The following is a 17,526-nucleotide window of genomic DNA, read 5'->3' as shown; positions in this document are numbered from 1 at the left end:
TGTGTACGTATATATAATATGTGTATTTATATACATATACACATTTTTTTAAACATACAAACTTCTAATTTTATAAAACACCTAATTTATTAGTAAGGGATGAAAACTGATCCATATATAATGTGCCAACTACATACTTGTTACAAATCTAATCTTGATTCAAATCTATAACTTTAAAACATTCTAATATTCTTCTAACTCTTGTACAGAAAGTGTTTCATCACTGCCTTCTTAAGAAAAAAAAAATACAGTCATCTATTAATAACATAGATGTAAAAAAAAAGTGCACACAAATTGGTTAATTTTCTTTCCCACATTACCTGATCGTGGCTTCAGGCCAAAAGGGATTGTGTTGTTTGTAGTAGGAGACATGGTTGGACTTTTATCCTTGTTCTGTGTAATTCAAGAACATAAATCTAAGTAAGAGTAACATCCAGAATATCTCAGCACAACTGACTGTATAAAATGCAAAAGTTAACAATACTGCATACCACAACTATTCCACCATAATTTGATCACAATATAGCTTCAAACCTATTATAATCTTCCTTTTTTATTCCATCCTATTCTTTTTAAGGAAAACACAAGTTTCTGACCAAAGACTGCAGGATATTCCCCATAGCCATAAATAACTTCAGTTATTTCTCAGTTTTCTCCCAGTAATCACTTGGTTACATCAAAGATACATTCTGGTGCCATAGTACATTCAGAAAAACAAAGCAAAGATACGGTTTCTTCCTTAGATACATTTATTTTTTCACAGAATTAATTACCATCCTGCATGGTATTTTTCCATGCAACACTGAATTTCTGCCTAAAAAGCAGAAAAGAGGAAGTTAGGCATACACTTCAGAGCAGGATCAGCCTTGACCCTGAGCTAGGCTAACAGTTGCAGCAGGAAGAATGCAGTAGAGCATACAGGAGAAGGCAAGGTGTAATCATCACACCACCAACGGTAACACAGAAAGTGTTCAACAATCAAACTCCATAATGGGAATCCTATTGAAAAACTGATTCCTCAGGAAGCCAGGAACTATAGGACTCCCATCACCAAGACTGGTGGAAAGTGGCTGGGTGCTCATGAATTTGCAAGATGCTCATACACAGTGCAATGTAGAGGGAGAGGCTCTTTTTCTCCAGAGAAAATACTAAGGGAAAAAAAAAAATCTCCTTAGGGAGCTCCCTACAGTTTCCCTGTTTGATGTTCTGCAGCAATTCACACTGTGAAAGTGATAGGATCAATAAAATCAGATTCCTCTTTGAAAACCAATCAAGGATATGACAAAAAGAAATTGCACCGAAATAAACAGAAACTCTTGTGGAACAAGGAAGAGTAAAAAAAAAAAAAAGAAAGTGTGGCAGAATGAACAAAATGTAAAAAAATTATATGTGTTATACTAAACTACGTAACTCAGAAATAGGCTTAACAGAAAGTGCATTTTTTATACCCTAGTAAATCCTTACGACAACAAGAATAAACTACAGGTCAAATAAACCAAATAAGCACAAGTGATGAGCTCAGTGATATTTTCTGTGCTTCATTTATATGCTTCATCTAGTATATGAACCAATCATATAAAATATATAAGAGACAAATAAATGGCACTAGCATCTTACCTCATTGTGAGAGGTTTGCCCACTTGAATTCCAAACAATTAGATCATTCTGCATGTTTGGGGAAAAAAAAAAAAAAAAAAGGGAGAGTGAGAAGACCATTTCAGCAGCTATATTAGTGATGTATCACAACTGGTTATTTACTCATGATACTCATATACACGTTAATACTTCATTGAAACAATTAATTTTCATTAATAATAAATACTTTTATCGTTAGTTGAACAACATTAAAAAACCTTGTGGAAATTATTCGTGCAGACTCGTCATTCATTTTTTAGTTTCGATCGTAACTGATTAGAACTGCATTTTTAAGATTTTAATGTCTGTTGATTCAAACGCAGTATCCAATTTTGTTTCACAGATTTTGCAATTAAACTATCACCCAGAGTTTAATATGCAAATATAGATTTTTTTTTTAAATATAGATTTGACGAGAGAAATATTCTGTAAGGAATACATTTTCTAACTGCAATATAACATACCTTACGTTATAAGCATGCTATTAGGTCTGTTCTTGTGACAGACCTACTAGTTATGCCTATGTTGCAGGCCTAATCTCTCTCACAGCATGTAGATCGCTAGTCAGAATCCTGAATTTATGCTAAACTGAATTAATTTAGTAACACAAGTAGTAACATAAGTGCTTACTGTACTATACAGAACGTAGCACAATTAAAAATTTGCTCTTGTAAGATGTGTTTCCATTTCATGGAACGGGCCTAGTGCTTTCACCTGCATAAAACAGTCCAGATCAGGCCCTCTACAAGTGTTCAGGAAAATTTATTTCTTCTTTTTAAAAGGTTCTTGAAAGTGAATCAGCAGCGTACTTGTTAAACAGTTCATCAAGATACAGAGACCACACACGTTTTGTCACTGAATTAGCCTCATCTGTTCACCTCAAGAATGAAGTAAGAACTGTTCCAAATAAAGTGTGGTAACCTCAATGGACAACAATCTAACGGAAGAGATAAATAAACTCAATCTTTTTGCATTCGATACTTTAAAGAAAAAACAAAGGCAAAACTAACAAAGTCACAAGGATACCATAGGAATAATTGATGGTAATGATGATTATACATAAGAATATTTGAAAAGCATCAAGACAAACCAGATTCCACCTATGTCTGAATAAAATAGACCATACTAAGGTATGACGAATATAGACAGAATATCATGTAATTTTTTTTCTCAGAATCTTCTTGCAAAAGCAGTCACAAAAAACCCTACACAAGTAAGTTCTGAAATAATAACATATGCACCAAATTTTTTGACAGTTTTTAATTTCTAGATCATTGCAATGTACACAAAACTTAAAATATTTTTTTGAACCTTCAAACTATCATCTCAAGCTATATACAGCCTGTTTGTAGTATTAAACATTAAAAATACTGCTGTTAACAAAAATTTGGCAGATTATGTAACAACAACAGTATTTGGGATAAATGGGAAGGGGAATCAGGTGTTTCATTTTAATGAAAATCTAACTTTGAGGTGACTTATGTTTTCCAGGGGAATACAACCACTACAGTGTTAATTGGAAGAAAAGACTTATATTAGTTTCATTATATCAGTTTTTTCCTCAGGGATAGGTCTTAAACAACTTCCCATTTAGAGCCAAATCTTGAGATTCATGCTAAGGCAAAAAAACCCCAAACAAACAAACAAAAACAACAACAACAAAAAAAAAAAACACCAAAAAAAAACAAACAAAAAACCCCACAAACAAACAAAAACAAAACAGAACAAAAACACACCCCAAAAGCCCACCAACGGGCCTAAACCCATTATTATCTACACACACAAATAGAGAGAACACAGTATCTATTACAAATGTTTCCACACTTACTGCATCTAGACACCTCCATACCTGACTCAATGACCATTTTTCACCCTGTTCACAAGTTCTCACTTCAGGCTTTGCTTTCTCCATAATCAACTCCCTCCTCCTCTGAAATTCTAGTTCCTCTTCAGCATTTTCTCTCTGTAAGATAAATAACATTTTAGACTGTATATCACTGGAAATAGATCTACATATTTTTTTGCATAACATTACCTCAGAAGTATTTCTTACACATACTGTGATGAAAAGCAAACAAAGATGTAAGCAGATACAGATCAAATAATAAGTAGCATATATCATACTGTAAAACTCAAAATCATACTTTATTTGCACTCCGTAACAATAGTGACAGTGCTCTGGGAAAACACTGATTTTCAATTTACAAAATATTTTTGTGTTATCCTTAATGAACAGGCTGTTCTCCTACACCAGAACAGGGAGATAGAGGGATGGGATGGTAGATGAGTATGCATAGCTGAACTATGAACTGGCATACATGAAAGCCACACATGGGGGGGAAAAAAAAAACCCTAAGATGAAAAAGTAACCGATAAACCCAGAAAAATTTTATATATACACACATTCAAAAAATTCCATAAAAATGTTAAAGAATAATTAGTTTCATCCTCCAACCTACTCATCCCACTATCCTTACTCATTAGATTAATAATTCATTAAATTGTTGGCTCACTTCCTGTCTTTCCCCCCACCAAGTATTTTGTAATAGTACACTCATTAACGTACCTGACCAAGAGAAGACATCTCCATCTGCATTTGACTGCTATGTATAAAGATAAACAAATGAAAATATGTCATTAATTTTGTAGAAATTTGAATACAATGAATCTAACAAATGCATTGTTTTTTTCTTCTAAAAAAGGTAGATAAACACACTTTACTGTAGACTCCTGAAATTCTAAAGCTGTTGCTGCTTCCATGGGATACAGCTTCACACCACTGCTCTCTGAAATATCCACGCTTAATCTGCAAGGTCTGAAATAAAAACATTGCACTGGGGTATAGCATTGGTAACCATTCCGTTCAGTATTTAATTTCAAAAAAAAAAAAAATGGATATATGAAACACTTTTATAGTCATGGTTCTAACCTGTTCAGTGCTATCCCTTAACAACTTTTTCAAATGCCTCTTGATGCTTCACTATCACCAGTTCAGTCAAAGCAACTTTAATGCTTTCCTCTGCAAAATGTCACCCTGAGTAATGGCTTGTATCAAAACAAAAGGACCTGTTTACTATCAACAACTATGCCATTATCTAGAAGACTGTAGGTCTCTGTATCTAACTTCTACCACTTTGTGTCCAAATAGAAGTCACAGCTCTGGTTAGATATTCTAATTTACAATGGGTGAAAATAAAGCAGTGCAATAATAATTTCACAACAGACAGCGATCTGAAAGAAAGCAGTGAATACAGGAAAGGGAATATAGGAATCTGAAACAATAATCCAAAAATACTGAAAAAGGTTGAGTCTGAAATATTTTTTTCTTTCCAGTAATAAAATGCTGCTTATACACACACAGGGTATACAGACTTCAAACTCTGCAGAACACTAGGACAACAGTAACAGGCAAAGCATTTTACAAGTTTAAGAGTCATATCCATTAGTGAAAATAGCTCCAGCTGATATGCTCTATACTGAACTCTAGTCAGTGCACATCAGGTTTCTCTTTTTAACACTTAAATGGCCTTCAGTGTCAGATAAGGATTCTGGCTAGATTTGGTTATTTCAACTAGTTTATCCTGACAAGGTAATTAGAGTTACACTGATGGATAAAGGAAACCTCTTTGGGGAAAGGTATACTTTTTGACATGCTCTATGTTTAAGTTAAAAGCACACGAAGGCTTTTGTGCATCTTAACTAAGGAGCAATGGAAGCATTTAAATTCTGTTGTGGATCTGGATAAGGACACAAAAACTATTCAGGAAGAAAACCAACATTTTCTCACACTGCTTTCTATAATGAAAGTATATAAGAAACTGCCATGTAATCCAGTAATTATAAAGCAGTGATGAAGAACTTATGGCCGAGAGGACTGAAAGTCTACAGTATCATTTAGCAAGTATTAGGCACCCAAGTGTATCTTGGTGGGTCAGTCTGTATATTAACATACAGGAGATATACACTGAAAAGCTTATATAGTGCTTAGTAAATTAAAAATAAATACTTGTATTTTAAGATTAGAAAGTACAGCCACAAAAAAAAACCCAGTCTCAACACTATATAAAAAAACAGTAGAAAAATATAGACATGTATTACATGATTAGCCATTTTTAAAAGCCGTATTTCAAATTTACTACAGTGTATAAAAAAATACACTGTGGAAGTATATCTGAATATGCATGGAGAAACAGATTAATTTTCTGTATTTTGTTGCTCTTTTGCATTTAACAAGAAAAAATAAATATGCAGGAAATACTGGGGCAACGTCTGACAAAACACAAAATGAGAAAATTTATAAGACTAACAGCTGATTTTTTTTTTTTTCCTTTCCCCAAGCCAGACTTTTTCCTTTTTTAATTAAAACACTTCTCTCACAAAGTAAAGAGCCTCATATGAGGTGCAGAAGCCATGGTATACCATCCCACGGAAACTCCAGGAACTAAAAAAACTTTCCTAATTTGTATGACTTTTTATTAAGCAAAGCTACTTGATTCAAATATTTAGTATATTATTCAAGAATTCAAGTATTCTTCAGATGATTCAAAACAAAGCCAGATAATTGCCTCTCTAGAAATCCTAACAGGAGAGTATTTCTGTCCTAAAAAACTCCAAACGTCTGCTAGGTGAAAAAGTGGTCCTTTTCCAGTAGAAAAAGTGGTTATTTTCTTTTAAGTACTTATTCTTTTTTTTTTTATTCGCAGATTCAGAGTCATTCCACCTGACTTTAGCCACTTAAAACAAGCACCTAAATTATAAAACCTTGCCTTCTGTAGTCAGGCAAAACCTAAATAAGTTTCTCTAGCTGCCTCTTCCTCTTCCTCCTTTTGATTTCAGAGGGAGACTACAGAAACTCCATAACTAATTCAAACGCCTCCTTTAAGTGCTCCATTGAGGTGAGACGAAGCTGGGCCAGATGACCTTCTCCAATCCCCTCAAAATACACCAGGCATTAGTAAATAGAGAGGACTTTATAGTCCCTAGAAACAAATGCGACTATCCTAGACAAAACTTCAGAAAATCACAGTAGTGTACACAAAATGAACGGTAAGTTGTCTCCACCTTTAAATTCAGGTTTCTTTCAAACTTGAAATCCTTCCTAATTTATGGAGGATCTTCTCTAGATACTCAGAGAGATAAAATGTAAGTTTCCTTCTTAACTATCTAAGCACCTCCTGAAAAACAGCAGTATGCTAAAAAAGCACCAGAGAACTTTCAATTCCAGAGAACTTTCAATTATCAGTTAAAGAAGAATTCCAATATCATTCACAAAAATTTTAAATACATGACATTAACACACCAGCTATAGTAAGCATACCTGTTGGGATCTTGTAATAAATCTACTGCTTCTCTTAGTTGTTCTATTATTGCTATATCAATAGTTTGTTCTTCTGGTAAATTTATTCTATAACAGAAAACAAAAACATTCAAAAAAGAGGTACAACAGCAATTATCAAGTGTAGACTCAATTTCAATTTGTGAACTGTATCTTCCAACTGGCATGCAAATACTATAGAGAGAAAAAAAGAAGTAGCCTTTGTGCACAACAGTATGTGCTGAATTCACAGAAAGAGTTTATTCTGAAAAAATTCTTCAGCACTTTGTCCCTTACAAAGCCCCCCAACCCAATAAACACATACATAAACAAACGTGATGAACTAAAACTTTTAGCATTTCAGTAAAAGAGACTGACTTCTAAAATTGAAAATTTACTTACCAATATTTGACTCTTATTAACTGTGCTCACCAGATACACTGTTTTAACATAAGGACTACATACAGTTACTTTAAAGGATCAGCATGCTTTCTTTTGCTTGTCAACATTTGTAATTCTTTTGGGGGTTTAGAAACACAATCACTTGTTAGTTCTGCCAATAAGGCTCTCTCAGAAAGTACTTACTCTTCTCTTCCTTTAATTTTTGTTTTTAAAATGTATAGGATGCCACTATTCTGCTTAATGACAACTTCACAGTACACTGTCATGCTAAATCCCCTTTTCTTATGCACTCTCCTCAACAACTGATGTTTACTTGCTCTGCTCTTGAATTAATGTCTATATATTAATGATTGCTTCAGGGTTAAAATTATGACAAAAAGAAGAAAAAAGACTGAGAGATTTCCGATTAAATCTAAATTTTTAAAATGTACATTGAATTTAGATCCTATAAGTTTTTATAATTTTTTTTTACCAATGCCATTAACAGGCTAAATATCAAAATATCTAGTTAAAAGCTTGCATTCTACATAGGTTAAAAAATTACAGCATTATTGGTGCATACAAATGAATTAGTTGTAATATAACATCGACTCTATTTGGCAATAATATGTAAGACAAAAGTACACACTAAGTGCAATGCTGTGCTTCTGTCATGCCTCCAAGTCTACAAAATTATTAACTGATATGGAAATGCCCATTCTGTTCAATCTAATTAAATAACACAGCTAGTTACTTACAGATATATAAAACATACTTACATTTCGTCTGTTTGCCATTGTGCGTCCTCTTCTATTCTCAATAGTTCATCACACTCTGCTGCTCTGCTCTGTAAGTAAAGTGATATTGAGAACTGAACTTTGCAATGAAGTAGGCAGATAAATTTTGCTTTCAGACTCAGCGCTGGCCTAATTAAACGTAACAGTTTAGAGTAGCTACTTGAAGCAATCCAACATTCCTACTCCACTCCTTATTCTACTTTTTTGATATACCGATTACAAGAGCTTCTACCGCTGTTGAGATTTTATTGAGGTCAACAGCCCTTACCCTCCTTTAACTGTAAAAAGAAAGTCAAGCAGCATGAGAATTCTTTACTCTGTGTCCCAGATTCCATGTGTGCCTTTCTGGTGTACGCAAACAATGCTTCAATTAAGCATGACCCTAACCCTCCCCTTACTTGCTCTCCTCCCACAGCCAGATTTGTTTACAGAGCAAGGAAATTCCAAATATGCGAACAGTAGCAATTATGTCCTTCATCCATAATTATTAACAGGACTCCTACTTGACCATTTTTACAGTTATTAATAATTTCTTAAAAAAAACCAAAAACAAATCAGAACAGAAACTGTGTGCAACAATTCCTATCAGTCAGCCAGTTATTTTGGGTTCAATGTAGGTACAAATTAGAGCCTACCTCTAACTATAAAGTGCTACTTATTAGAAAACATGCCTCTCTGTTATGATTCCATTTGGTGCTTTGCAATTTTCTTTTCTCTTTCATCTCAGACAGGCAAGAACACACTGAAGTAGCTCAGCTGCCAGTAAAGACAGAAGCTCTCAGAATGGATGTGCACTTGTAGTAGCAGAGAATGAACAGCAGAAAACAGAGAGGCTTATCCTCTTTGGTGTCATGCATTTGGCACATCAGTCGCATCACCCTGTACCAATAAATATTATCCAACTCTGCCAGATGTGTCACTGAAGAGTGTACCAGCTTCTCTGACATTCCCCAAAGATGGCTCATTCTCCAGCAGAATAAATAAAGCAGTTCTTTTTTCTTCTCCTTACAGGAATGAAATATATGATTTTTCCCATAAGAATGGGATATATCATAAGACAACAAAAACACAGCACTTATTCTAGAAGGTGATCCACAGTCTCTAGGTATAATTACTTAGATAAGATAAATAAAGCCACATAAATTAGGACTAACATTTGAAAAATTGCAAAATCCTCCAAGCCTAACCTCCTCTTTTGCACTGCAAATTGTACTGATTTTATGTATGGTTTGGCTAACCAGAATTTCAATTTTAGAAGACCCTCCACTGTCCCAAAAGGGATTCTAGTACATGACTAAATATAAACCAAATATAAACCAGAGAACACAACAGACTCAGAAATCAGCACAAGAAGGAAAATACCCTGAGTTAAAAATCCTCAGAATAAAATGGATGTGCAACCTCTTCAAGTCAACAACTGCTGATCTCAACTGCCATAATGTTAAGACATCAAATTTAAAAGAAATTAAACTGCTCACTCTGGAAATATTCTCATACTGAAATTCAATGTAGTAACCTATATTTTACTGAAGCAGTGTCTGCAACACATTATTTCAGAAAACATTACCTTATTATGATAGAGGACATTCCCAAGGGAGTAAGTCTTCAAATGGTACACTACTGAAAATCAAGATGACGAAGCGAGAAGAACAAGGACAGGAAACATAAAGTAAACACATCTGTCCTGGTTCTGGCTAGGACAGAGTTAATTTTGGCTGGAGCTGGGAGAGGAACTGGAGCTGGTGGCCCCTGTGGCTGTTTACTCATTAGGCAACAGCTGGGATAGTTTACCCAAATTGGCCAAAGGGCCATTCCATCCCATATAGTGTCATGCTTCTCAGTATATAAAGTGGTGTGGAGGGAAGGTTCTGCTGTGGATAACCTGTGTTTTCTTACACACACACACATATGTTTTGTTATACACACAAATGCGCACACAATTATTCAAATACACTTTCCTATCACCTACAGCATCTACAATGTTCGTAACAGAGTCAGTGTACACTCCCAAAATCCATCAAGAAAGGCAGTTGCCAAATCTTGTAAGAGGTAGGTTCCTAGAATAAGAGACTTTATTTTAGAGTTGATATAATTTGTCTTTAAAGATCTCTCAATTTCTATTATAATTTTAAAACATTTAAGAAAAATGTATTTTAACATTGTGACATTATTTCACAACTTTAGCCACCACAGTTAACTCTGAAAGTCTTCTTGTATTTTATAATGTAAAAAATGCAAAAAAGGACTCAATTCAAAATATAAAACAAACAGCAGAGAACATGTCTGCTTCTTTTTCTTAAAGCCTCAAACATAGTTCAAGGATAATTCTCACACATACTAGAAAGAGTTATGGGTAAATTGACCTCCTAGATTAATTATAACCACTTTAAATCTACCTGCTTATTTTGCCTTCTATATTTTTTGACAATGAATATAAATTGCAGTCTCTTATTCATTAAAATGTCTGCAGTTTGTCATTCCTGCTTGCTCTATACTTATGAAAGTACTAAAGATATTTCCCCCCATTTAAAATTGTCACAAACTTGCCTTAATGTAACTCATAAATTCAGTAGTAAGAGTATCCGATTCATCAAACTGGTTTCCTGTTTCTCTTGACTTATCATTGACAATCAAGTGAGAAGATCCCTGATGGAATTCCACTAATAACAACAATAAAGAAACACAGAAGAATGATTTTTGGTTCAGCTCAGCATTTGCTACTCAGCACAATTTAAGTATATTAAATTACAGAGCTCAAAACCAAGCACAGTTTAAATTCAAAGTATATTAAAAACCTCAAACAAGTTAAGACTTTTGCAGTCTAAGTAGTGATGCCAATTAATTTCAAAGTTGTAATAAATCTGTACCTTGGGCTCTTACAGTTGTGGATCAGAAGCATCACAACAGGCATTGATGGAATCAGTTTTGAAGTACACCAAATAAGTCTTGCCAGTACACAGTTCGACAGCTAGAGAGTATTTTAGGACATTCAGATGTCTCAGCCAGTGCAGTTTAACACAACTTCAGAGTTGTTATACTAAAACAAACACTCAAACTCTCAGCAAAACTCAAACCAAATGACTCGGAGCATTCAGAGCCTATGCCAATCTCCTGTTTACATGCAGTACTTCCAAGGGTATGAGGCAGTAATGATTTTATCCTCTGCTTGAAGTGGTCTGATCCTATAACTTACTCTCTCCAGCATGCCAATAAACACTGCAGGTAAGATGTAATGCTTTTACTATCTCACTTAGTATTCTACTAAATTCTAATGAGTGTCTCAACTGAAGTTCATTCAATCTAGTACGTAACACTGGGGAAAGGCTGATCTTCTGTTTTTGTGGTTTCCATATGCAACTCACCGAGTTCATCCTGTCATTTATCATTAGTACATGCAGAACTTTGAGAACCATTGTTTATCAGTATGCAGATATAATTTAGAAAAAAGTAAGTTACTTCAACAAAATTAATTCATAAATTAATAAATTAAAATAAAATAAATAAAATAGAAATAAATAATAATAAAATATATTAATAAAATATTACATTTATAAAATAAGTTTAATAAAATTACATCTTCTCTCAAAATCTGAAGAGATTTATTTCTTTCCAGGGGAAATGCAGACTTTTAATAATAAAGCTTTACATATGCATTAAGTCCAACTATGGAAATGGACTGTGCTTTTGTACAAGATTGATGCTTGTTGGGCTGTGAGTTTTGCAAAATGAACTTAGTCTTATATACAGAACTGTCAACAGGTTTTCCCTGTATTTAACTTCCACTTTTTTCACATTCCAACCTTTTCTTGAGTTAGCATGGTGACTTGAATCTTCCTTTACAACCTGATCTTCTTCCACAATGTCCAACATTGGAACGTTAAAGCTGATAGTATCTTCATCGGATGGCTAAGAAGAAATAAGAGAAACATTTGTTTCAGCTCAAATTGAGATTAATAAACACACATGTATTAAGAAGAATGCTCACTAAAAGAGCAGCAAACTAATATGGGAGAGGATACCAGAGCCTTTCCTTGCAGTGACGCTGTTGCACTGTGCTGCTCTCTACCAGCCTTCCTGGGACAGCTGAGAACACAGGGACTCCTTGCAGTCAAAGTCTGTAGAAAAACTGACCCTCATACCACAGTAGTTTTTTCTTTCCCTCCAAGACTCTTCTCCTCTGTATTACTATGCAGCTTGTTAGTTTAATGCTTAAAGCAAGTAAGATGAGCTTTGTAGGCTGAGACAATTATCTTTTATTAGATTAATTTGTAGAGCTGAAAAAAACAAACTCCCAAGTACACTAGCTTTTCTTCATTGGCTTAAAAATTCATTCATTCCTTTCAGCTGTAGTAGCTGGTACACTAAAACACATCACTTATCTGCAAGCTTATTCTGTCTATGACTTTACAGATAGCGGCAACACAACGCAGTGCTGGCACACCAGCCCTCACTTCTGTCCCATGCCACCAGGGCTCTGCTGTTCCGCAGGATTGGCAGGAACCTGCTAACAGTGAGACCTGCTCACATTCTCCCCTGAGGTAAACTACAGCAAAAACCAGTAAGCTTTTGGTACAGTTTCCCACAGCATTCTCCTACAGAAACTGCCTGCTCGTGGCTTGGACAGGCATACTCTTTGCTGGATAAAAAACCGGCTGGATGGCTGGGCCCAAAGAATTTTGGTGAATGGAGTTAAACCAAGTCGGAGATGAGCCAACAAACGATGTTCCCCAGGCCTCAGTTTTGGGGCCAGTCTTGCTTAATATCTTTATCAATTATCTGGATAGGGGGACTGAGTGCACCCTCAGTAAGTTTGCAGAGGACACCAAGCTGAGTGTGAGTACTGATCTGGCTTGAGAGTAGGAGGGCTCTACAGAGGGGTCTGGACAGGCTGGATCAATGGGCTGAGGTCAACTGTATGAGGTTCATCAAGGCCAAGTGCTGGGTCCTGCCCCAGGGTCACAACAACCCCATGCAATGCTACAGGCTTGAAGAAGAGTGGCTTTTCCCATGGCTTTTAGAAAACTAATTTGGAGTGTTGCTGTAAAAAAAAAAAAAGCCATGGGCCATTCAATTTAGAAACAGAAAATAATTCTTTTAACAGGCTGTGTCTCAGTTTCAGGGCCTACAGAATTGTCCAATTGATTTTCCAGGTGTTTCCTGCCAGTATACTATGAAACAGAAACTACCCAAAGCAGCTTGCAATAATATACAAGTATTGCTCCTTCATAGGTGAAATACTGTATCTCACTTCCTTTGTCCACAGTTTTATTTTTATCCAGCGGGCAACAGGAGACAACAATAGAAATGTACAAATCAAAAATATCTAGCATTATTCCAACACTGAATTCAGATGATGCATTTTGAAAGAATCTTCATATACATTCTTGCTGGTATGAATGGGTCACTCTTATGGGTAATAAAACAGGGACACCAAATGAATCTTAACAAGTACCCTGTTGTTCTAATGAATTTTAACTAATAAGGCCAAAGGGAGGTAGAAAATGAATGAAAATGCTACGCTGTTCCAAAAAGATGAGGTAGAGGAGTACACTACCTTAAAGCAGAATTTGCCTTCAAGTTGCTGCAATCAGTTTTACAGCAACACTACAAGGTGTCTTTCACCTGAAATGCCCAAGATGACTACAGCCCTGAAGAACCGACCCTGTAACAACACTACAACAAGCCAGACAAATATGTAAAATTGTTCATTCCTTCAAGTACTTCCTCCTATGTGTACAGACCCAATGCTAATTAGCAAGCTTCCTAAAAAAACAGACTAGTATTCAAACAAGTGATTCATTTAAGTTATGATTAGGTTACACAAATGCAAAATGACTTTGCAATATTTACTGTAAATGAGCTGAAACACAATAGCCACTGGCCTTCTGACAAAATTGTAGTTTGTTTTTATATGTATCTATAAAAACCCTCCAAAAAAGTGTTTTAATGATCACTTAATGACCGATCATTTAATGTTTATCTAATGTTTGATACGTAGATTTGTGATTGTAATTAACAATCTAAATGAATCTGTATTCGCAGCATGTTAATATTTCTTGCACAATTCTCATGTGTAATGCAGGTATTAAAGGTTGTCTCAGAAGGAAAAGTGAATAGTGAATTTACATTTGGGATAACTTATCTCAGTATCTATTTCTTCCTTAATAGTAGAGCAGTAGTCAGGCAGGGATGAAATGAGCAAATACTTCTCATATAAAAAACCTCTGTGCTAATAAAAAGGTATTAGTTCACTGTTGCCTGTCTTTAAAACTATTTTTAGCAGTATTCCGATTGCTATGCTTTCATTACAGGAAAGATGATCTATTTTCTACAGGTGTTATTTATAGCTAAAGAGGAAATTCTGGAATAACAATTTCATTAACAAGCTAACTCAGCTTCAGGAAGTTTAAGAACGGCAAAGCAGTTTGTAAGCATCTCGGAATGGACTGCACGCGGTCAGCTAGAGGGAAACCATCAGAAGTCTCGCTACAAATCATAATTCTGCTTCATTTCCATCTAGCAAGAAACCTGCCCAAATATGTGGAAATCCTTGTGTGATTTTTTTAAGTGCTTTTGTATTTGAAAGATCAATCAGTGTGTACATGAATTAATTTTCAAAATTTTTTTAGTAACTACAAATTCAGTATATAAGTTCAATTCTTTATACAATTGTTCAAAAAGCAACAGAATCTTTTTTTCCTCAAAGGAGGAGAGAAACACTAACGAATCAGTGTAAAATTATTTTATGAAGCAAGAAGCCGATTCTTTTATGTTACATGACTATTTCCCATTATGTCAGACCACAAAACCCCATTATTTGTACGTTTCAGAAAGAACATAACAAATTACGGTGCTTATTTATCATTATTTATTTCATTCAACTCCAGTTAGATTTAGTACCTTGTTCAGCTGAGCAGCACTCAGAAAAAAGCTCTACCAAAGCGAGCTGTAAATGCTTAGGACAAGACCAGTCTCAGAAAACCATCTTTTCTCTTTGCTCAAGCCTGACAACACAGCTCAGAATAAATTCTGAAGGCTTATTTCCAGTACTGCCTAACTGCCAGAGTATGTAAATGCATTAAGATCTGCAAAGTTTCTGAAGATCCTACACTACAGCAAACTGCCATAACCATGAGACCACAGAATACACTGGGACCGGGCACACTGAACTCCTGTTAATTCCCAATAGGAAAGAAGCATCATCAGTTTGAGGGAAAAGCAGGAAGCCACCCAGGCGTGTAACTTATTAGGATATTTACTTCACTGGAAAGAGTAGACGTGGATTCTGGTTCGGTCTGCATTCTCTATATTATGTAAACTGTCTGAAAACTGGGGCGGGGGGGGGGGGCGAAACCAAAACCAAACAAACACCACCACAACAACAAAAACCCACAACCAAAAAACCACCAGTCTCCCTTTCTCCTTGCTTTAGCCATTTCTAAGAAAGAAATTCATGCCCAGGATGTAGTTGCACAGTTTTTATGGCTAAACACACATTCACATTGTTACCCAACTTAAAATACACTCAAAGTATGGGTGCAGACAGAAGGGGAGCTGGACACAAAATTCAGGCAACTTACCTCTGTTGCTGACAAACGTTTATCGCCATTATCACTACCAACACCTGAATCAGAGTCTTTTTTACTTGGGTAGATGTCATCAATGCTAGATGTGAATGAAGGAAACAAAAACAAACCACCAATAAAAAGCTATTGTAGCATTTACCATTAGAATTCTGTCCTGGTTTCACTTAAATTAAAGCAAAATTCCAACCAGTCTTAACAGTAGAGGGTGAAATAGCCTAGTATGGTTAAAAACTACAAATTTGCAGCCAGGTGATAGCAAAGTAGATCAGCTGGAGTGGCTGGTCAGCCTAATGATTAACAAAAACAACAGAAATAATTTGCTATAAAGCTTGCTTTGTCTATACACTAGGTAAAAATGTCTAGTTACTAGCTAAGTAGCACAGAAGTCCGAATGAAGTAATTTAGCCATGGGAAAAGCAACTAACCTAATTAAACTCAAACTGAAGTCAACTGATTTAATTGTAACCATTGATGTATTAAAAATGAAACGATAAATCCCTGCGGCTTGAAGTAGTTATTAACATAGAAACCTTCTTTTTGTGCTTTAAAATAGACTTTGAAATTTAGTTTTTTAAGAAAACTACTATAATAATGGCAACTGCTCTCTCTCCTGGTTTCATTACCTAGTATGACCTGTACTCATTTTGAAGTACATTATTAGATGTAACACACTCACTTATTTTTTCTAATATGCTTCATTATCTTCTTATTTGCAATCCTGAAAGCTATAATCTTGAATTCAGATTGACACAGCAATTTAAAAAAGAACTTTGTATCAGTCTTCACAGGAATAAGGTATCTGATTAATCCTAATCTTAAATTATCTCTTATCAGTAAACATTAAGGATTTTGTGTAGAAACTGCATAGGGAAATTCTGATCAGGTCATGCTTTTTATTTATAAGTGTGAAGTTATTCTCTAAAATAAAAATTTGGTAATTATTATGTGATAGAGCACTAGCCTGTTAGTTATCAACTGGTGTTTACTCTGTACTATCCTCTTACCCTCACCTGTATGATCCTATATGATCCAAAGGTCATACAGAAAATTACATTTCTGCCAATATTCTTGTGTATTAAAAGAACAAAACACAAAACCAGCAGGTGATTCCCAAATGAAAAACATACTCTTAATCCTGTATTCTTTCCACCTTTGGCATTTATCTGATAGAAATCCACAAAGGTCTCTCCAAACATACATGGAGGTAAACGATTTGCTTGAAACCTTATCTAGATGACTGACAGAGATTTCATAACAGTTCTTTATTTTTTCCAGGGTGTTACCAGCAACATCTCTATTTTTATTCATATCAACACTTTGTTTTTATTGAGTACTTCTCTCCAAAAATAAGGCATTACCATACTTTCTCTGATTGGCTATATTATACTTGCTATGTTAGCAAAGAAAGAGCTAGCTAAAAATTGATTTCCAATTAGCTATGGAGATTCTCATAAAAATGAGCTGCTTCGTATCTAGTTCCTCTCCCTAAAACACAATAAGAGATGACATTTCATAAATGTTTGATTTAAGACATTAGAGATGTTGCCTTTCATTTTGCTAACAAATTAGCAGAGTCTCAACATTCGTGAAGCTCTCTTTGCTACATGGATAATAAGCCTCTGGACGAACGAAAAAAAGCTTGAGACAACTATGTGATGAACGTATAACATACAAATCACAAAACAACACAAGAAATTAATATTTATTTAATGTGTTAATAGATTTCCAAGAATGTTCCAAGACTTAACGAAACTACCACCTCGTTTATTTTCAACATATTCCAGTAGTCCACTAGTAATAGATTAGATTTAAA

The 17,526-nt window shown here is 35.0% G+C and overlaps 1 protein-coding gene across 4 annotated transcripts in view; it reads right to left on the bottom strand.

Annotated features, from left to right (window-relative positions):
- Nucleotides 1-17,526, bottom strand: part of LRCH1 (leucine rich repeats and calponin homology domain containing 1) — a 125,328-nt gene that overhangs the window by 36,979 nt on the left and 70,823 nt on the right. For all 4 annotated transcript variants that reach the window (XR_015261676.1, XR_015261677.1, XM_086771842.1 and 1 more), the window contains exons 7-15: nt 15,708-15,792; nt 11,928-12,033; nt 10,675-10,787; nt 8,110-8,177; nt 6,953-7,039; nt 4,202-4,238; nt 3,485-3,598; nt 1,618-1,665; nt 321-393 (exon numbers count right to left, since the gene is read on the bottom strand). Coding sequence is in view for 2 of the 4 variants with exons in the window: in XM_086771842.1 (XP_086627968.1) it covers nt 321-393; nt 1,618-1,665; nt 3,485-3,598; nt 4,202-4,238; nt 6,953-7,039; nt 8,110-8,177; nt 10,675-10,787; nt 11,928-12,033; nt 15,708-15,792 (731 nt within the window). In the remaining 2 variants the exon portion in view is untranslated. The remainder of the gene's footprint in view (nt 1-320; nt 394-1,617; nt 1,666-3,484; nt 3,599-4,201; nt 4,239-6,952; nt 7,040-8,109; nt 8,178-10,674; nt 10,788-11,927; nt 12,034-15,707; nt 15,793-17,526) is intronic.

Source organism: Chlamydotis macqueenii, chromosome 1, assembly GCF_036417535.1.
Source record: "Chlamydotis macqueenii isolate bChlMac1 chromosome 1, bChlMac1.mat, whole genome shotgun sequence".
Lineage (NCBI taxonomy): Eukaryota > Metazoa > Chordata > Aves > Otidiformes > Otididae > Chlamydotis > Chlamydotis macqueenii.
This window is presented reverse-complemented; position numbering and strand designations above follow the sequence as displayed.